The 23133-nt window shown below is 41.5% G+C and overlaps 1 protein-coding gene across 19 annotated transcripts in view; it reads right to left on the bottom strand.

Moving 5' to 3' along the window:
* The window catches only part of ICA1 (islet cell autoantigen 1), a 163177-nt gene that overhangs the window by 133884 nt on the left and 6160 nt on the right, over positions 1–23133 (bottom strand). For 10 of the 19 annotated variants that reach the window (XM_061413558.1, XM_061413564.1, XM_061413549.1 and 7 more), the window contains exon 2: positions 3267–3369. In XM_061413558.1, coding sequence (XP_061269542.1) covers positions 3267–3283 — 17 coding nt within the window. In that variant the 5' untranslated portion in view covers positions 3284–3369. The remainder of the gene's footprint in view (positions 1–3266; positions 3370–23133) is intronic. The other 9 variants (XM_061413560.1, XM_061413567.1, XM_061413554.1 and 6 more) reach the window with 1 other exon arrangement.

Genomic DNA, 23133 nt, shown 5'->3' on the forward strand with positions numbered 1-23133 from the left:
TACATATAGGAAGCTATTCTTCAGGAATAGCACAGTGAGGATCACATCAAAAAGTGTGTCAAGAATAGACTCAGAGAATGAACTAACGGTTGCTGTGTGAAGGATGAGGGAGAGGGATAGTTGGGGACTTTGGGATGGACCTGTACACACGCCTGTTTTTAGAACAGATAACCAACAAGGACCTACTGCATAGCACAGGAAACTCCGCTCAATGATATGGATGGGAGGGGAGTTTGGGGGAGAATGAATGCATGTATATGTATGGCTGGGTCCTTTGGCTGTTCACCTGAAACTATCACAACATTGTTAATCGGCTTGTTAATATCCCGATACAAAATAAATTGTTAAAAATAAAATTAAATTAAAAAAAGAAAAAAATAATAAATAAATTGTTAATTGTTAATATCCCAATACAAAATAAAAAGTTTTTTTAAAAAGGGGTGTAAAGAAGAAATTAGAGAAAACCCAACTGAGAATGCAGTGGAGTTCTGTAAAAGTGCCCAGGGTACCCAAACACTGACAGAAAGCTTGCCATGGGGCTCCATCCCTCCTGGTTGTGTCTGCACCACCTCCTGTGTGTCTAGGGTTTCCATCCAGCTCACATGGGACCCCCAGGTGTCTCCCTCTGCAGACATGCAACTTCTTCCATCCCATCCTATTAGCACTCAAATGTGCCAGACTTGGGTTCTAAAACAGAAATGGCTTTATACGATTGCACCAAAATATGTATCTCAAACCTTGATGATTTACACTCTCTTGCCGGATAAAATTCACAAGTTTTGTTCTTAAAAAACTTGTTCTTAAAAAAATCAGAGTTTCAGATGACTTCCTTAGCAATGGTTATATCTTTGGAAAGAGGCGAAGGATTATGGTTTATATCTTTCTGCATTATTTCAAAGTTGGGAATACGTCTAGATATCAAATGTATAAGCATGATGACCACACTTAATAATACTGTATTGAACACTGCAAACAGGCTAGAAGGGGAGCATTACTCTTCATGTGCACTCATCACACACAAAAATCGGTAACTATAAAGATGATAAGTTAATTAGCTTAACTGCAGAAATGATCTCACTATGTATATCATAATATCATGTTGCACATCTTAAATATATATAATTATTATTTAAAATTAAATGCAAATTAAAAGGTTTTATTATGAGCTTAAATCAGAGAAAAGGAAATGAAAATATGTATGACTTTTGTATAAAAGATAATCCTTCTACATACTACGTGTGTTAAAAGATGGGAAGAGGACTTTCCTGGCGGTCCCGTGATTGGGAATCTGCCTGCCAGTGCAGGGAACATGGGTTTGATTCCTGATCCAGGAAGATCCCACATGCTACGGAGCAACTAAGTCTGTGTGCCATGACCACTGAGCCCGTGTGCTGCAACTACGGAAGCCTGCACACTCCAGTGCCGTCACCACACACTTCAGAGTCTGTGCTCTGCACCGAGAGGCCACCTCAACAAGGAGACCGCGTACCGCAGCAGACTAGCCCCCGCTTACTGCAACTGGACAGAGCCCATGCAAAGCACCGGACACCCAGAGCAGCTGGAAAAAGCCCAAACTGTGGCTATTTCAAGGGAAAGGAATTTTCAAGAGTGGGGAGTAGGACGGACTTCTATTGTTTTTTTTTTTTTTTTTGGTCGTCAAAGGTCATAGATTTAAAAAATTTTTCATTATGAAGGGGAAAAAAAAAAGGACTTTGGAGATCTAGTCAACACCCTTTACTCCTGTCATTTAACAAATGAGGAATCTCAGGTTTCAAAATGTTAAGAATCTTGTCCAGAATCACACAGGGTTAAAATCCAAGCCTCTAAATCCCAGCACAGCATGCATTTCAATGTTCTCTGCAGCCCTCGCATTTCAGTAGCAAGTGGTAAAGTGGCTTTGAAAGGTAAATGGGAGAAAGGCTCTGGGGAAGGGCCCACCTCCTGGGGCTCTCCCAGGTGGTTAAGTGGGGGACTTAACTACCTGCTTCCCTGAGCCTGCTGCCAAGATATGACAGCCATTAAGAGGGTCAGGGGATGAAGCCATCCGTTTGTCTTAATGAGGCAAGATGGAATAATTAAAAAAACAGTCTGACAACTCTTAGAGAGTTGTCAAATGGGGATACTCAGGGAAACAAAATCCCTTAGCTGTTTATTAATTACCTTTTAAAGCTCATTACATTTTAAGATGCAAAATTCTTTTAAAGTGTGACTTTCGATATTACTGAGGAGCTGGACCTGATGCTTCTCTACTGAAAGAGGAGGAATTAAAAAGTATAGTCTTTATTATAATTAACTGTACCTTTGAAAAATGAAAATAGGCACTGTATTTTTTCATGATACAAATTAAAGGAGGTAAAGCATGACAAAGATCACCTTGAGTGGTGGATCAAGGTTTCAAAAGGGTTCAGGAACACTGCTTATAGCAGACCTGAATTTATAAGCAGTTTAACATGATGCTTAGATGAGTTACAGGCATGTGAATGGCAGTGCTAATATTGCCGTGTGAGGACCACATCTGTTTTATTCAGCATCATCTATTTCCAGCAATGACTGGCTCCTGGATGTTCACAAAGGTTGAAGTCATGACTATTAATGACTTCTGAGTTATTAATTAATGAGTCTGAGTTATTTTTGTCATTATACAGTTACACTGTTATTTTATAGCTGCCCTATATAAAATTCCCTTATAACTCTAATAGTAAAAGTTGTAAATAAGACAGAGATTGAAAAATGTATCAACTCATTACACTGAAAAAATGATGGTAAGAAAAGCTATCACTAGATTCCCAAGAAAAAAGGTACATGTAAATGAATTTCTCAGACAATATTTTTGGTTATTGCTTTTCATATTACATTTAGTAGGGATACTGAACTTGACTGTACTCAGCATGGGGGCTTTGTTGGTGGCTGAGATGGTAAAGAATCCGCCAGCAATGCGGGAGACCTGGCTTGGATCCCTGGGTTGGGAAGATCCTCTGGGGAGGGCATGGCAACCCACTCCAGTATTCTTGCCTGGAGAATCCCCACGGACAGAGGAGACTGGTGGGCTACATACAGTCCATGGGGTCGCAAAGAGTCGGACACGACTGAGCAACCAAGCACAGCACAGCCCGGCACATATTCAACACTGGTTGAAGGCTAATAGGTTATTTACTGCTATTGTGACTCCTGATTTTTCCATTCAGTAGACATTTATTAAGTATATACTACATGCTTTCCTTTTTCAATAGCCTCCCCCAATTCAGAAGAGACAACAAATTATTTACCATTTGTGTCCTGACATGGTTCCTCCTTCTTCTTTTTTCTACTGTTGATGATTTGGGGAGAAGGGGCAGGGAAAAAGCATGAGAGGATAAGTTACATTATAACCTGAAATAAAACAAATACGTTTAACAGTTACACACTGTACTACTATTACATTAATTTGACACGTAACATTTTTCAATCTAAGCCATTTTAGGAGCCAAACATCACTCCACAGTAACACTGTACCTAGAGTAGTACCTGGAGAAGGCAATGGCACCCCACTCCAGTACTCTTGCCTGGAAAATCCCATGGACGGAGGAGCCTGGTGGGCTGCAGTCCATGGGGTCGCTAGGAGTCGGACAAGACTGAGCGACTTCACTTTCACTTTTCACTTTCATGCATTGGAGAAGGAAATGGCAACCTACTCCAGTGTTCTTGCCTGGAGAATCCCAGGAACGGCGGAGCCTGGTAGGCTGCCGTCTATGGGGTCGCACAGAGTCGGACATGACTGAAGTGACTTAGCAGCAGAGTAGTACCTAGAGTAGTAGAGCATCTAGAGTAGTTTAGCTAAGTAATACTGGAAGAAACATCCCAAATGAGGTTTAAGAAGTAAACAGGCAGGTTGAATGAAAAGGGCAGGTTGCAGAAGACTACAGAAAATATGAGACCATTACATGCAAGCAATACTCTATACTATTGAACTATACAAGCATTATATAGTGAAGGTATAAAGAAATGTGAATGACAAACACTGAATTCCAGACAGCAGCTACCACTGCTGTAGGGACAGGGAATATAATTTAAGAGGCATATACAGGGACTTTGTACCCACAACGTTGTCTTTGATAAGCTAGGTCATGAGTATACTGCATCTGTAGGTCTCTGTAGATTTTAAATCTCTCATAATTAATATTTCTGAAAAGTAAACCAGCACATTGCCAAAACAAAAGCAAACAAAAAGAGAAGCCAAAACAAAACACCATAAAAGTACAAAGGAAGAAAATGTGATTATTTCAGTTTCGATCAACCCAGTACTGTATTTTCATCTCATTAGTAAATATGGGAGTCACTTGATGCCTTTGCACCTCATTCCATTTGCCCTGGGCTTTCCTGGTGGCTCAGTTGGTAAAGAATCCGCCTGCAATGCAGGAGACCCAGGTTCGATCCCTCCATCAGGAAGATCCCCTGGAGAAGGAAATGGTAACCCACTCCAGTATTCTTGCCTAGGAAACCCCATGGACAGAGGAGCTTGGTGTGCCGTAGTCCATAGGTTGCAAAGACTTGGACATGACTAAGCAACTAAACCACCACCATTTGCCCCACTCATGGGAGCTAGGCAAACGCAGGGAGGGGAACAGCCAGCCCACCCCGCCGCATGTGCCTGCCAGTTACCAGAATGAATGGAGAACTCATTACCTAAAGGAATGGCCTCTGACCAGACACAGACGGCTTGCTGGCTGCCAGGGTGAATGCTCATCATATGAAGGCTCTGGCTGCTCCAATAACATCAACCCAATCGTTCTCCCTCTGCCTCAGAAACTATCCTGGCAACCAGGATCCCTAAAATGATTTGAGTTTCTAAGGAATTTTTTAAACATTTTAAGGGAAATGCAATCGAGGTGCTGATATTCCAGGCTTCAGGTATGGGCACAGGAGAGAGAAAGGATGACATTTTCTTGAGTGTCTCTGAGATGCCTCTGAGATGACAGCATCCCACAATCAGCATCTCTCTTCCTCCTGGAAAGCATCCAGGTTTTTGGACATGTTGCTTTGGGAATGACACTCACGATGAGTAAGGCTTGCCTTCTACTTAATAAATCATGGAGAGGTCACAAGCTTCCATTCCTCTCACCACCCACACAGCTTCACAGCAAGCACACATTTATTTTATGTAGCTCAAGGCTTCCAACAAAATTTCTAAAAAAAAAAGGTATTATCCAAGGAAACAAATGATATTCTTTCCTTGAGTTTGATATCACCATGAACTATTAGGATAGTTGATACTTTTTAATTAATTTTGTATTATGATAAAAGCCATGTAACAAATCTATCCTTGGAACAATCTTAAGTAAATAGTACAGTACCATTAACCATCTGTGCACTGTTGTACAACAGAACTCCAGAATGTTTTCATCTTGCATGGCTGAGACTCTACCCGCACTGAACAATTCCCCATTTCTGCCTCCCCCCAGACCCTGACAATTATCACTCTATAGTTCGACTCTCTTAGGTACTTCAGATAAGTGGAATACTAAAGTATTTGTCTTTTCATGATTGGCTTCTTTCAATTGGGCTTCCCAGGTGGCGCTGGTGGTAAAGAACCCACCTGCCAATGCAGGAGATGTAAGAGTCGTGGGTTCGATCCCGGGGCCAGGAAGGTCCCCTGAAGGAGGACATGGCAACCCACTTAGCATAACGTCCTCAAGGTTCATCCATATCGTAGGACAGGATAGGTTTTCCTTCCTTTTTAGTGCTAAATAATACTCCATTGTGTATATATATAGCACATTTTTTAAATCCATTCATCCACTGATGGACATCTAATTGTTTCCAAATCTTTGCTACTGTGAATGATCAGCATGCAAATATCTCTTCAAGATCCTGTTTTTATCATTTTTAGATACACACCCGGAAGTGGGATTGCTGGATCACAGAGCAGTAGTTCTATTTTTGATTTTTTGAGGAATCTCTGTACTTTTTTCCATAGCAAGTGCATATTTTACAGTCCTACCAACAGGGCTTCAATTATTCTAATTTCTCTCCATCCTCACCAACACGCATTATTTTGTTGTTTTTTTGACAGCAACCATCTTAATGGGTGTGAGGGGGTATCTCACTGTGGTTTTGACTTGCATTTCCCTGACCATGTGCACACTGAGCATTGTTTCACATGCTTACTGGCAATTTGCATATCTTCTTTGGAGAAATGTCTATTCAAGTCCTTTACCTATTTTTTTTATAATCGAAGTTATTTTGTCATTGCATTGTAGGAGTTCTTTATATATTCTGGATATTAACCCCTTATATAATATATGGTTTGCAAATATCTTTTTCCATTTGGTAGGTTGCCTTTTCACTGCTGTTTCCTTTGCTGCAACTTTTGAGTATTAAAATATTTAACAATTTGAGTTCTTTATAGTATAATGGGCTTCCCTAGTGGCTCAGACAGTAAAGAATCTGTCTGAAATGTAGGAGACATCAGTTCAATTCCTGGTTGGGAAGATCCCCTGGAGAAGGGAAAGAATCACTAAGCAAACTGCCCCTCCAGGCTACTCCCAGATTGTGCTGCCATACAGCAGTGGTCCTCAAGGCATTGTTTATGGGTCATGCTGGAATCTTCTGGGGCGGTAACATGCAGATTCCTGGGAGCCATCTCTTACCTAATGACTCAGAATTTCCGGAAATGGCTTTGGGAATCTACATTTGTTACAGGCTTTGCAAGTGACTTTTAGGCACATTAAAGTCTGAGAACCACAGCTAAATGATACACAGGAAAAATTCTCTCTGGAAATGGATCACTCCTAAACAAATTTCTGTATTATATACGGCACTAGAACAAAGGCGAGAAGGGCATGGCAACCCACTCCAGTATTCTTGCCTGGAGTATCCCATGGACAGAGGACCCTGGTGGGCTACCGTCAATGGAATCACAAAGAGTCGGACATGACTGAGACAATCTAGCACGCAGAACAAAGGAATCATGGGTAGCAAAACCAGGTTAGCCTGTACAGGGCAGATCTCAATGTCTCATGAGTAGCAGCTGCTGCCAGAACTTGCATCTCTTTTAATGTATGTTTCAGCCCCATTCACTGGGGAAAATTAATAAACATTTAATGACTTCCTGACAAAATCCATTTCATCTGACCTATCACCTTCTAAATCCATCCACAATGTCAAAATCATTACTTTAAAAATTATTATAATTCTTATCTATTCATTCACTTCATATCAACAGTTTGATTTATCAAACATGATTGGCTATCTGTGTCAGACACCATTTTTGGCCTCAAGAAACCTATAGTCTAGGTCAGCTCTGTCCAACAGAAATATACTATGAGCTATATTTATTTGTTTATTTTAGACTTTTTGTGATGTCATGACTGTAGCTCATCAGGCTCCTCTGTCCATGGGATTTCCCAGGCACAGATACTGGAGTGGGTTGCCATTGCCTTTTCCAGGGGATCTTCCTGACCCAGGGATCTAACCCATTTCCTAAACTGGCAGGTGGATTTTTTACTGCTGAGCACCAGGGAAGATCTTTATGAGCCACATAAATAATTTTAAATGATCTAATAGTCACATTAAAAAAATAAAAAGAACTGTGGAGATTCCTTAAAAAACTGGAAATAGAACTGCCATACGACCCAGCAATCTCACTGCTGTGCATACACACCGAGGAAATCAGAATTGAAAGAGACACGTGTACCCCAATGTTCATCGTAGCACTGTTTATAATAGCCAGGACATGGAAGCAACCTAGATGTCCATCAGCAGATGAATGGATAAGAAAGCTGTGATACATATACACAATGGAGTATTACTCAGCCATTAAAAAGAATACATTTGAATCAGTTCTAATGAGGTGGATGAAACTGGAGCCTATTATACAGAGTGAAGTAAGCCAGAAAGAAAAACACCAATACAGTATACTAACACATATATATGGAATTTAGAAAGATGGTAACAATAACCCTGTATGCGAGACAGCAAAAGAGACACAGATGTATAGAACAGTCTTATGGACTCTGTGGGAGAGGTCGAGGATGGAATGATTTGGGAGAATGGCACTGAAACATGTATAATATCATATAAGAAATGAATCGCCAGTCCAGGTTCGATGCAGGATACAGGATGCTTGGGGCTGGTGCACTGGGATGACCCAGAGGGAGGGTACGGGGAGGGATGTGGGAGAGGGGTTCAGGATGGGGAACACGTGTACACCCGTGGTGGTGGATTCATGTTGATGTATGGCAAAACCAATACAATATTGTAAAGTAATTAGCCTCCAATTAAAATAAATAAATTTATATTAAAAAAATAAAAAGAATAAACCCATACATATACAGTCAATTAATTCATGACAAAGGAGACAAGGATATACAAGGAGGAAAGAACAGTCTCTTCAATAAGTTGTGTTGGGAAAAGTGGAGAGCTATATGCAAAAGAATAAAACAACTATCTCACATCATGCACAAAAATTAAAAATGGATCGAAGACTTAAATGTAAGACCTGAAACCATAAAACTAGAAGAAAACATAGGCAGTAATCTCCTTAATGTAGGTCTGGGCAATAACTTTTTGAATCTGACACTGAAAGCAAAGCAGCAAAAGGAAAAATAAATAAGGGGGACATCATCTTACTCAAAAGCTAATGTAAGGCAACCTCCTGAATGGGAGAAAACATTTGCAAATCATATATCTGATATGGGGTAATATCCAAAATATATAAAGAACTCATACAACTCAGCAAAAACAATCTGATTAGAAGATGAGAAGATCAGAATAGACATTTTTCCCAAGAAGACATACAGATGGCCAACAGATACATGGAAATATGCTGAATTATCAGGGAAATACAAATCAAAACCACAGTGAGATATCACCTCAAACCTGTCAGAATGGCTACTATCAGAAAGACAAGACATAGCAGGTGTTGGCAAGGATGTGGAGAAGAGAATCTTTGCGCACTGTTGGTGGGAATGTAAACTGGCATAGCCCCTACAGCAAACAGAATGGCAGTCCCTCAAGAAATTAAAAGTAGAACTGCCATGCGATCTAGCAGCTCTACTTCTGGTTATTTATCTGAAATGAAAACACTAACTCAAAAAGATATTTGCACCGCCATGTTCACTGCAGCCTTACTTATGACAGCCAAGATACAGAAACAGCCTAAATCTCCAGTGTCCACTGATGCCTGAGTGGATAAATTGTAATGTGTGTGTATACACATTCATACACATACAAACACATATCCATAAAAAATGGGATATTCCTGCTGCTGCTTGCTGCTGTTTAATTGCTAAGCCATGTCTGACTCTTTGTGACCCCATGGACGGTAGCCCACCAGGGTCCTCTGTCCACGGAATTCTTCAGGCAAGAATACTGGAGTGGGTTACAATTTCCTTTTCTAGGGGATCTTCCTGACCCAGGGAACAAACCCACATCTGCTCAGCAGGTAGATTCTTTACTACTGAGCCACCTGGGAAGCCCGAATGGGATACTATTCAGACATAAAAAAGACTGACACCTTGCCATTTACAACAACATAAATGTACTTTGAGGGCATTACGCTAAGTGAAATACATCAGATAGAGAAAGACAAATACGTTCGAATCTCTCTTATATGTGGAGTCAAAAACAAACAAACAAAAAACAATCTCATACCATATTGGTGGTTGCCAGAGGTGGGTGGTAAGTGGTTGGAGAAATGGGTGAAGGGAGTCAAAAGGTTAAAAAAAAATGGGCACGTATAGATACCTCACCATAGAAGGTATACAAATGGGAACAAAATCATACACAAAGACACAGATAATAAGGGAATTATGAGAAAATAAATGCATTGTACATTAGGGAAAACAAATAGAAACAGCTATGAGATATCCTACACATCTTTTAGAATGGTTATATTCTAAACAAACACACAAAGTTGAAAATACCAATCCTAGCAAAGATTAACAGGAAAAGTCATTCATTAAAAAAAAAAGTTAAAAGAAAGGTTAAAAAGTTTAAATATATTTTATTTAATGCAATATATCTTAAAATATTATTTCAACATGCAATTTAAAAATTACAAATTGAATATTTGCACTCATGATTTTCTATCAAGTCTGAAATCTTGTATGCACTTTACATTGAAACTCGTGACATTAAATGCTCAAACGATACATGTGATCATTGGCTATAGTAGTAGACAAAGCTAGCTGAGCAGGAAAGACTGATGAATACAAACATAATTTTCAGATCCAGGAGACTCTTGACATTTGCAAAAGACACCTAAAGAAATCTTCATGTATCCCCAAATTTGTAAATTCTGCTGTAAAAATATCACTTGCCCTATAAAATAAAGTCTAAGAATAGCTTATATTTCAATTCATGATTCTGCACAGGAAGCTATTTCTCCACTTCTGCCACAAGGCACTTATGAAAGAAACCCAAAATAAATCGTTGTTAATATCACAGAGACTTCCTCAAGTTCTACTTGTGGTCGCCTTACCTTGGGAGATAGGCAACGAAGAGCAAGTATCAAGTTACTTATGGACTCTGAGTCCCATGATAAGAAAAATAAAAGCACCAATATTGTTCAGTTCAGCACCACCTGACCACATGTATGTTTGTGTCTCACTAAACTCTGTCTCCCTGAGGACAAAGCAGATGAACCAATAATAATTTAAGACCTACTCTAAGAAGTAGGGGCCCATGAGTTAACAGATCAATGAAATGTTAGTTCCTAATTCTGATGGAGCAACCCTGAGGGTGGGGGGATGAGTACGCGAAGAGCAGGTTCTGTGTCTCAGACAAGTAATAAAGGCGACAGATGTAGCCCTGCTCAGAGGTAGGGCACCTGCTAAGGCCAGCAGAGACACTAAGGGTGACACCAAGACCACCAACCTAATGTTCTTAAGGCTTTCCCAGGCTGCACTTTGATGGAGATGAAATATCTCCAGCTCAGGCTCCAGTGTGCTCAGTCGCTCAGTTGTGTCTGACTCTTTGCAACCCCAGGGACTGTAGCCCGCCAGGCTCCTCTGTTCATGGGATTTCCAAAGCAAGAAGACTGGAGCGGGTTGTCATTTCCTCAGGCTCTAACGCCAGGCATTCAAAACAGGAGCTGTTCTCAAACACATCCATGTGGCTGAGAGACCATCTTGCCACGAGGGGGAAAACGGGACGAACGGGGAGGAGGGATATTTTGTTCACATTTTCTGCAGGGGTTCTGTGCAATCATTATGCTCATTCTCATCTCCGCTTTTCTTACATGCTTGGTGTGTTGACTCTTCAATTTTATCTACCCATGTGGACAGACCACAGCTGTCCCACTTGTTTCTATTTTCTATAGCTATTGAAAAAGCCATTCTGAACACACAGGTTGGCCAACATACATGCAAAAGTTTCTTCTGAATCACTCCAAGGTTCTTAGAACACTAAAGCAAGCCTGGTTTAAGCAAAGTTTGATGCCCTGCTCCAAAAGGAGTCAATTTTAGCTGCCTCAAATCCTGATACTGGATTCTCCTCCTTGGAAACGTAACATGCGTTAAGTATTTTCATTCCATATAGGCTGCCTTCAACTGCACTGAACATTTATTCTGGCCCACAACCCTTTTCTAGGAGCTTATGGAGTTTGCTGATTATATTTGAATTATGCAAAGAGTCTAAAATTCTTGAGCCAACTCTTACTCAGAGTAAAGGTAAGATATATGTCACCAAACCAATACTCTCAACCCACAAAAACAGTAAGCTTCCTTTTGCCTCATGTTTCCTAAGTGTGTCCTGTCTCCTGGGCAGTTTTCACATCTCAAATTAATTTCTTGTCCAATTTAAGCGGTAGGTTTTTCTCCTCCCTCAGGGAGCAGATTTTCTATTAGCTGGAGTCCCAGCTGAAACTGAGTCCAGTATCCCCTTTTCCTTAATCTGTACTGAGCATACGGCAGATTCTCTTGAATTGCAGATCGGAACCACTGCCAAATTTGTCATTTGTCTAATTTATTCAAAATCTCTATTTTCTAACTAAAAACTGTCACCATCTTGAAGTGCTTCATTCTGTTGTGCACACCAGCATGTAAACACACTTTGCAAGGGACGAGAACAGAGTCTCACAGTATATGTAGGTGCAGGGGGGTATGTCTGAACCATCCCATAGTAAGGTCACTCATTCCCAGCTTAATGGCACCACATGTCACTGAATCCCAGGGGCAGATGTGTTCACACTGCAACCTTCTTGAAGCTGGGATATGTCCTACAATCGATACCTTGTCAACTGTTTGGTAGTCGTTTTTCCTCTTCATGCAATGTAAGATGGTGAAATACCTCATGAGCAATGAGTTCACATATCTGATGAAATACAGAATAAGTCTTTGAAATTAAACCCCTGTAAAATTACCCATCACTACCCGCCACAGACTTTTGGGGCTACATAAGTGAACAGGAGAATCTGAAGTCAAGGAGTGCTGAGTGCTTCCTGTGATGGGGATTATGTGCCATGGCAGGGGGAGGTACCCAGGGTTAGAAGAAAAGAGAGGTCAGGGCACTGGGCTGGCTCCCTACCTGGCCTCTGGGCTGGGATTCTGAGAATCAGTGGTTGCTGGCCAGGGGACGGGTAGGAGTGTGTGTGGGTATGTGTGCTTGGTTGCTCGGTTATGTCCCATTCTTTGCGGCCCCATGGACTGTAGCCCACCAGACTCTTCTGCCCATGGGATTTCCCAGGCAAGAGTACTGACTGGCATGGGTGCCATTTTTCCTTACTCCAGGGATCTCTCTGACCCAGGGATCGAACCCTCATCTCTTGCATCTCCTGTACTGGCAGGAGGATTCTTTACCATTAGTGCCACCTGGGCAGCCCTGTGGGTATGTTGGGAGGGTATTATTCCAGACAGAATGAAAGCAAAGAACAAACTGCTTCTCTAGTAGAACTGCAAGGGTGTGTGTGTGTGTGTGCACACGCACGCACATGCACGCAACCAACCATAAGCAGCTGTGCATTCCTACAACTTAAGAACAAGAGCTGTGACCTGGGACACATGCGGACTTATGGGGACCAATCCCTGAAAGCACCTTTAGTTGCTTTTCAGCATTTAGATATACTTTGTAGCTCCTGGAGGGTAGACGTTTGATGCGGTTTATTTCACATGCAGTGATTACCTTCCGTGTCCTGTCTTTGCTAGAGAGTTCCTAATCGACTTTCCATAACAAATGGACACCTGTGGCAGGTCTCTTCGAGGTAACTTCCAATTTTGCAGGATACTAATTTATATAATTTTCTCCTCATTCCATCTTTCTGTTTTTTCAGAGAACAACTTCATCTAGAACTACTACCAGTTTTCAATAGTTGGGTTTTATTTTTCTGACATATAACCACAGAACTAATATAAGTTGTATAATTTAGAATCTAGAGATCATTAAGAACAAAGCCCCTTCCTTTTAAACTGGGGACCTGTCTTCCAGAGGGAACAAATCAAATTGGCTCCAGTACCAGGACTCAGATACAGGCTTCTGATTAACTGCCAAATGAACAGAAGAAATACACATTTGTCAGAGGTGCTAGGTACCATGTTAAAAAAATAATGTTCCTCCTTCTTATTTTGTTCAATATAGTTTTCATCTTTTCCCCCAAAAGTTTATCTCTAGTCAATTTCTCTTGGGCTTCCCTGGTGGCTCAGACGGTAAAGGACCCCCTGCACTGTAGGAGACCTGGGTTTGATCCCTAGGTTGGGAAAATGCCCTGGAGAAGGAAATGGCTACCACCTCCAGTATTCTTGCCTGAAAAATTTCATGGACAGAAGAGCCTGGTGAGATACAGTCCATGGGGCTAGAAAGAGTTGGACAGTACTGAGGAACGAACACTTTCCCCCTTTTCTCACGTCTAGAAAGATTCTTTCCCACATAGAGAAGGAAAAGTGTTTTAAATATAAATGTCTAAATAGTTTCAGTAGAAATGGGAAAAACTAAAGCAATTCTGCTTTATTGACTATGCCAAAGCCTTTGACTGTGTGGATCACAATAAACTGTGGAAAATTCTGAAAGAGATGGGAATACCAGACCACCTGATCTGCCTCTTGAGAAATCTGTATGCAGGTCAGGAAGCAACAGTTAGAACTGGACATGGAACAACAGACTGGTTCCAAATAGGAAAAGGAGTACATCAAGGCTGTATATTGTCACCCTGTTTATTTAACTTATATGCAGAGTATATCATGAGAAATGCTGGGCTGGAAGAAGCACAAGCTGGAATCAAGATTGCCGGGAGATATATCAATAACCTCAGATATGCAGATGACACCACCCTTATGGCAGAAAGTGAAGAGGAACTCAAAAGCCTCTTGATGAAAGTGAAAGTGGAGAGTGAAAAAGTTGGCTTAAAGCTCAACATTCAGAAAACGAAGATCATGGCATCCAGTCCCACCACTTCATGGGAAATAGATGGGGAAACAGTGGAAACAGTGTCAAACTTTATTTTTGGGGGCTCCAAAATCACTACAGATGGTGACTGCAGCCATGAAATTAAGAGACGCTTACTCCTTGGAAGGAAAGTTATGACCAACCTAGATAGCATATTCAAAAGCAGAGACATTACTTTGTCAACAAAGGTTCATCTAGTCAAGGCTATGGTTTTTCCTGTGGTCATGTATGGATGTGAGAGTTGGACTGTGAAGAAGGCTGAGTGCCGAAGAATTGATGCTTTTGAACTGTGGTGTTGGAGAAGACTCTTGAGAGTCCCTTGGACTGCAAGGAGATCCAACCAGTCCATTCTGAAGGAGATCAAGCCCTGGGATTTCTTTGGAAGGAATGATGCTAAAGCTGAAACTCCAGTACTTTGGCCACCTCATGCGAAGAGTTGACTCATTGGAAAAGACTCTGATGCTGGGAGGGATTGGGGGCAGGAGGAGAAGGGGACGACAGAGGATGAGATGGCTGGATGGCATCACTGACTCAATGGATGTGAGTCTCAGTGAACTCCAGGAGTTGGTGATGGACAGGGAGGCCTGGCGTGTTGCGATTCATGGGGTCGCAAAGAGTCGGACACGACTGAGCGACTGATCTGATCTGATCTGAAAGCAATTCCTCCAGGCATAACTAACTGCATTTATTGTTATTATTTCAATATTGATTCATCAAAATGTGTTCACACATAGTTGAGAAAAAGGGTTCCCTGTGGAGGGTGGGAAGTTGAATCATCTTCTATCCCTTCAAAAGCCAAACATTAGTTAAAGTAATGTGATTCTGACTAGTTTTTATGGGTGCTTTTCCTATGTCTCAGATATCACCCAGCTCTCCCTTTCAGATTTTGATAAGGTTATGACTACTTGAGCACTGAATATAACTTTAAATGGGTTCTGTTTGCAGTTGAGTTTGAGTCTCCTGCAAATGATTTTTTGACATTTCATAAATTCAGAAGCAAATGTGAAACACCATCATGATTTAATTTTATGAGTCACGCTTTAATTTTGTGAGTCAGCAAATCATATGGGAGGAAAGCAGAATTCTAACCATATTCAAGGCAGCTAAAAGATGGATGACTTTTCATTTAAACCTACATGTGCAAGTCTCTATTAAAATTTGCATTTTCTGTTAATGAATTGTGGCTTAGGATATTTTTAAACGATTATTCACATTTCAAAACGGCTCAAATATTATATCCAGGCATTAACCAAGCTTAGTAACTCCCTAACTCTATTAAAATCACATCCTGAAGTAAATATTTCCAATGCCGATATAACTTGTCTCCCAATATTCTGCTTAGTATAAAATAAAAGCCTGTAAGCCCATGATCATGATACAAGCTTATCCCTCTTCCACTTGTGTGCCAAGTCATTTCAGTTGTGTCTGACTCTTTCGCAACCCTGTGCAATCACCAGGCTCCTCTGTGCATGGGAGTCTCTAAGTAAGAATACTGGAGTGGGTTGCTGTTTCCTACCCTAGGGGATCTTCCCGATCCAGGGATCAAACCCTGGTCTTTTATGTTTCCTGCTTTGGCAGGTGGGTTCTTTACCACCAGCGCCACCTGGGAAGCCAAACTGAAGTGTGGCTTGCCCATCTTATACTTGGCTCACCTGTACAACAGTAGATGAAGCTAGCTGACATCTAGGTTGCTCTTAATCACAAAACCATAAAGCTGATTTTAATTATTTTTAGAGGATGGGCTTCCCTCGTAGCTAAGTTGGTAAAGAATCCACCTGCAGTGCAGGAGACCCCAGTTCGATTCCTGGGTTGGGAAGATCTGCTGGAGAAGGGATAGACTACCCATTCCAGTATTCTTGGGCTTCCCTGTAGCTCAGCTGGTTCTTTAATCTGCCTGCAATGCAGGAGATCTGGGTTCAATCCCTGGGTTGGGAAGATCCCCTGGAGAAGGGAAAGGCTGTCCACTCCAGTATTCTGGCCTAGAGAATTCAGGACTATACAGTCCATGGGGTAGCCAAGGGTCAGACACAACTGAGCAACTTTTACTTAAGAGAAAGCTTAGAGATAATAAACACAACATGTTCCTTTTTAAAGATAAGGAAATTGGGTTTCTAGAAATAGAGACTTCTTGGAGGTCAGGTTAAAGATCAAGTTTACATGGAGCAATTCTGAGCCCCAAACACTAGTCAGCCAATTAGCAACCTGATGTTCTCCTGAGTCTCTTCCTCTCTTCTAAGAGATGTCTCTCAAAGGCAATTACCAAATACACCATCTCATACTTAAAGAAACTTAAAAAAGCTAACGTATTCTCTAAAAGTCTTTCATCCTTAATATTAATTTTAGTTAAAAATAATATGGCCCCGTGAAATAAACTAAAAACAAAATAACCCCCAAACTCAAATTGCTCACAAGGGGCATGATCTAGGTCTTGCTATTCTTTCTCTTGCTTACAACCCTGCTTGTATAGGAGAATCAAGGGTGAATTTTGTGCTGTGACAAAAATCATGATGGCAATAACAAGGCTGGCACTGAAAAACCTCAAGGGAATCTACAAGAGCAGATAATATGAAATGGATGAGAAGACTGGAAACAGAAAAAGAACAAACAGTGTATCTTTGCTAAAGAAAGGATTTTTTAAAGACCTTGCTGTATAAATTATACTCACCTTTGATTTTATTTACTTTGGGATATGTAACTTTCAAATGCAATTTAGCAAATGGATTTTAATTTCTGGTATTTATAGTGCCTTTTCTCTAAAAGCTTAACCTCACAAGGTGAACAATGAAGGAACACGCTACTCAGACAAAGGTCTCAGTCAACTTCTGTCAAGAAATACTAGACTCCATGGGCCTTCCCTGGTGGTCCAGTGACTAAGACTCTATGCTCTCAATGCAGGGGGCCTGGACTCAATCCCTGGTCAGGGAACTAGATCCACACGCTGCAGCCAAGAGTTTGCACGCCACAACTAAAGAACTCGAGAGCTGCAACTAAGACCAGCCAAATACATAAATTTAAAAAAAAAAAAGAAATACTAGACCCTTGACTGCCAGCACACAGTGTCATTAAATGATGGGAACACATGTTTTTTTTTTTTTTAATTTTAACACTGCATTTTAAAACTGTGATACAATTTTTTGAAAGATTAATCTGCGATAGACAAATTTTCTCATCCAAGACTGTGTTGTCCAGTACATCAGCCACTAGCCAAATGTGGCTATTGAGCAACTTGGAAATATGGCTAGTTTGAATACAGATATGCTTTCAAATAAAACACACACTATATTTTGAAGACTTAGTAATCCCAAAAGTAATGTGTCCAATAAGAAATTTATATTTCATACTTATTTATATTTTATGTTGCTAAAATTATTATGTATTTTATATTGATGTATGTATATTTAAATTTTATATAATTAGATTGCTATATTATATATATATATTTATATTATATGTTATAAATTACATTTATACTTATTTATATTTTATATATGTATTTTTATATTTTATGTTGAAATAATATTTTGGATATATTGCATTAAATAAATATATTATCTAATTTTCCCTGCTTCTTTTTAGTTGTTTCAATGTGTTCACTAGAATGTTTTAAATTAGATATGTGGCTGCCCTTACGTTTTTATCACATAGCTTTTGTCTAAGGCATTAAGTAAAGCAGCAAAGAGCCAAAAATTAATTCTCAGGTCACCAATATTCTATACATACATAAATATTTTAAAGGGTTTTCTCCCCAGAATCTGACAATTATCCTGTCAGATATGTCATTACAGAAATAAAATCTCACTTATATATGTACATAAACTATATATATATATATGTGTGTGTGTATATATACATGTATACATAGTATTTTTAAATGATCTTCAATATAGTCTTTTAAAATGACCTACAATCTGCATTTTCACAATAAGTTGCTTTAAAAAGATCAAACTCTATATGCAAAATGTACTATTTCTTTTAAATCAGATTTATAAAAATGATTTAGTGAAGTGGATGAACTACCATTAGATCATCAAAAGTGAGAAGATAAATCAATCACTCTTACTATACACACACACATACAGAAGCACACATATAAATACCTACAAATATAAAATGCATACATTTATAAATGAAATGTACATAATTCATATACAAATATGAATGGCTAATATTATAAGTGTGAAGGAAGACAAAAAATATGAATGCAGTGATGACACCTCTATGAAATTACACATAAGCATAATGTCAACGATCAGAACAATCTGCAAGATACTACTGTTTATAAAGTTCTCGTTCTTTAAGGTTAAATTCACAACTTAAAGCTTCTTACAGAAATGACCAAGTAATTTCTTAGGCCTCCACAGATCAGTCAGAGGGAGCAGAGGACTTACAGATTATTCAGTCCTATTTTCTCCTTCAGAGATAAGCTAATGGAGGCCCAGGATGGAAGAAAATGTCCGAAGGCATAGAGTAAGCCTTTTCCATTAGTTTTAAATTACCGAAACACACAGACACCAGTATGTTGTTTATAAAATGTCTACGCTGTGCACAGGTCCTGTAAATAAACCAGCATGACCCCTTCCTCTGGAAATGGCACAGATTCACGGACTTTGTTTGGTGAAGTAGTCCCTAAATCATGTTGGCGTTTGTGCTAGCTTAAGAGCAAGGGACCCAGTGGCACCAGTGGTAAAGAACCACCTGCCAGTGCAGGAGACATAAGAGATGTGGGTTTGATCCCTGGGTCAGGACGATCCCCTGGAGAAGGAAATGGTAACCCACTCCAGTATTATTGCCTGGAGAATTCCATGGACAGAGGAGCCTGGTGGGCTGCTGTCCATGGGGTCCTGAAGAGTGGGACACAACTGAAGCAACTTAGCACGCACGTGCAAGGGCCAGGGATGAAGACAGCCTAGGAAGGGGAGGGAGACGCAAGAGGGGGACCTTCAAATAAAAGTCAACAGTAAAGGGAAGCAGGAGACAGCTCTGTGTTTTCATGTGCCTCGATTAGCAGAGCCACCCTCGCCTAAACTGGGTCATCTGGTGGTGTTATCCGAGAACTAGTAAGAGATCTCTTTTCCAAGTTCTTGCTACTTTCTTAGGGAAGAGGTTTACTGAAATAAATAACAGCAGTAGAACTGCTATTACTAATATGAATTATTAATCATTAATTATAACAAATAAGGCACAAGACCAGTTCTTCTGGTGGGAATCAGGAAAGACAGGACCATTGGGCATATACCTGGTCAGGCAGGTGGAACAAGCAGGAAGAACCACCAGGAAGTAGCCCAAAGGCACAGAGCTTCAGGTCAGGCGTGCGGAGAAGACAGAAGCAGGAAGCAGAAAGAGGGCGGGCGTTTGGCGCCAGTGCAAGTTTACCTACTCCACCGTGGCGCCTGCGCTGCCTCTGGCAACGCAGAGAGAAAAGCACTAGATACAAGGTCACTCGGCTCCTGGCCTTCAGGGAGCAGGAGGTAGAGGAGACTCCCCAGGAAGACGATGACCAGGCTCCCCCTCACGCTCTACGGGGAGTCATGGCCCGGGGCATGGCACTGGGCCCTTTCTCCCACAGCTTCCTCTCCTCACCATTACTCATTTTGGGGACCATCCATAGCCACGGCTGTTCCTTTCTCTTCACAAGGGACCGGTCTCACCCTCTTGCCCCTTCCCACCTTATTCCATCTATTATTCCTTCTCTTTCAAGTCAATCAACCTCCCTGTCTGCCTTCAACACATATTCTTCAACCTCTTTCTTCCTCCAGTCACCATCCTCTTCCTTCTCTTCACAAAGGGACGTTTTCTAAGCCCACAGTGTGCTTCCTTCCTCCACCACACCAGAGGAAGGTCTTCACCATGAGCCCAACAAAGGTCCTCCTCTCATTTGACCTTTGACTAAGCTCCCCTTCCTCTATTTCTCAGTAAACACTCTCTACACTTTGGCAACTTTTCAGTTTTCTTTGTTGGCTCCTTTCCCTCTGTGTGTGCACCTTTTGAATATCAATGATCTACAAGGTTCCAGGACTTCCCAGGTGGTTCAGTGGTAAAGAATCTGCCTGCCAATGCGGGAGATCCAGGTTCTATCCCTGGGTCGGGAAGATCCCCTGGAGGAGGAAATGGCAACCCACTCCAGCATTATTTTTTTTTTAATTTAATTTTATTTTTAAACTTTACAAATTGTATTAGTTTTGCCAAATATCAAAATGAATCCGCCACAGGTATACCTGTGTTCCCCATCCTGAACCCTCCTCCCTCCTCCCTCCCCATACCATCCCTCTGGGTCGTCCCAGTGCACTAGCCCCAAGCATCCAGTATCGTGCATCGAACTTGGACTGGCAACTCATTTTATACATGATATTATACATGTTTCAATGCCATTCTCCCAAATCTTCCCACCCTCTCCCTCTCCCACAGAGTCCATAAGACTGTTCTATACATCAGTGTCTCTTTTGTTGTCTCGTACACAGGGTTATTGTTAGCATCCTTCTAAATTCCAAATATATGCGTTAGTATACTGTATTGGTGTTTTTCTTTCTGGCTTACTTCACTCTGTATAATAGGCTCCAGTTTCATCCACCTCATTAGAACTGATTCAAATGTATTCTTTTTAATGGCTGAGTAATACTCCATTGTGTATATGTACCACAGCTTTCTTATCCACTCCAGCATTCTTGCCTAGAGAATCCCATGGACAGAGGAGCCTGGCAGTCGCAAACCTTGGCTGTCTTCTATTACACTCTACTTGCTCTCTGTAGGTGATTTAATTCACTTCTGTGGCTTCCTCCAACAGCTGTATGACTTCCAAAATTAAACCCCTCTCCAGAGACTACAGTGGGAGGATCAAAATGTAGATTTGGCACTCTGGGGTGTGTGTGTGTGTGTGTGTGTGTGTGTACACATGCTCAGTCGTGTCTGACTCTTTGTGAATGTGGATCTGGTGCTCTGGGGGGTGTGTGTGTGTGTGTGTGTGTGTGTACACATGCTCAGTCATGTCTGACTCTTTGTGAATGTGGATCCGGTGCTCTGGGGTGTGTGTGTGTGTGTGTGTGTGTGTGTGTACACATGCTCAGTCATGTCTCTTTGTGAATGTGGATCCGGTGCTCTGGGGGGTGTGTGTGTGTGTGTGTGTGTACACATGCTCAGTCGTGTCTGACTCTTTGCGAATGTGGATCTGGTACTCTGGGATGTGTGTGTGTGTGGGTAGTGTGTGTGTGTGTGTGTACGTGTTCAGTCGTGTACAACTCATTGCGACCCCATGGACTGCAGCCCCGCCAGGCTCCTCTGTCCATGGGATTTCCCAGGCATCAATACTGGAGTGGGTAGCCATTCTCTTCTCCAGGGAATCTTCCCAACCCATGGATTGAACCTGTGTCTCCTGCATTGCAGGTGGATTCTTTACAGTCTGAGCCACAAGGGCAGCTGCTGGCGCTCTGGAGAGGGGTTTAAATTGCCAACTCCCTCCGGTCATCTTCACGGATGTCCAACAGGCATTTCAAATTCAGCACCTCTAAAATTCTCTCTCTCCATCTCCACCCCCTCAATTTTTCTCCTTCTTGTGGTCCCAGTGCTAATCACCAGCAGGAAATCTACTGAGTGGCCCAAACTTGACTTCTCATCTTTTGTAGCCAGTCTCCCAGGCCTCTTCATCCTACCTCCTAAGAAGCTACTAAACACATCTCTTCCTTTTAGATTCACAGTCAGGGCTTAGTCTAGGCCTTCAGAGGCAAAACCATCCTTGTATCTACCCATTCTAATCTTTTACACCATTGTCTGAACTCTTTGTATAACATGCAAATCCTCCTGCTAATGCAGGAGACATGGGTTCAATCCCTGTGTTGGGAAGATACCCTGGAGGAGGAAATGGCAACCAGTCCAGCATTCTTGCCTAGGAAATCCCATGGATTTCCAGAGGAGCCTGGTGGGATATAGTCCATGGGGTTGCAAAGAAGTGGACACAACTCAATGACTAAACAACAACTTAACCTTACCTCAAGACTCTCCACAAATGTCACCTCCTCAGTGAAGTCTTCCCCAACCCAACACCTGTCCTCCTTCTCCCCAGGGGCCTTCCACTCCTGCCCTCCCCACTAGAGAATTAACTGCCCCACACCAATGCTGGTGGTGCTCTGCAGTCCCATTATTCTCCTGCAATGAGCTGATTACATCTGCATCACCCTTCGCCCACAAAACATACACACATACTAGCCCTTCCCAGGTGGCTCAATGGTAAAGAATCCAATGCAGGAGATGCAGGTTTGATCCTTGGGTCAGGAATATCCTCTGGAGGAGGAAATGGCAACCCACTCTAGTATTCCTGCCAGGAAAACCCCAAGGACACAGAAGCCGGGCAGCTACAGTCCACGAGGGCATGGAGTCCGACACGACACATATGCATGCCCCTGCACTGGCCTGCAAGTCCTCTGAGGGGAGGAATCCTAGCTGGTTCATCTTTGTCTCCTTATGCCAAGCACAGAATCTGAAACACAGCAGGCCTTCAGCAAATATGTGCTGGATAAAGGGCAGTAATAATGTACTGCCCTTTACATGTGTGAAGCACCGAACAGAGTCACGCCCATATCGGAAGGGCATACAGCCCATTTTGCAAGTGAAACACAAAGGTGAAATAATTTGCCCAAAGTCAACAACTAGTAAATGAAAGGCCACTTTTGACTTTTGAAATCCTGTTTTTCAGCACTCCACTCTACTCCTGGACCAAAGGGTTGGATAATGGGCTTGTTGTTAGTTTGTCGTTCAGTCGCTGAGTTATGTCTCTTTTGTGACCTCATG

The sequence above is a fragment of the Bos javanicus genome, chromosome 4, assembly GCF_032452875.1.
Source record: "Bos javanicus breed banteng chromosome 4, ARS-OSU_banteng_1.0, whole genome shotgun sequence".
Classification (NCBI taxonomy): domain Eukaryota; kingdom Metazoa; phylum Chordata; class Mammalia; order Artiodactyla; family Bovidae; genus Bos; species Bos javanicus.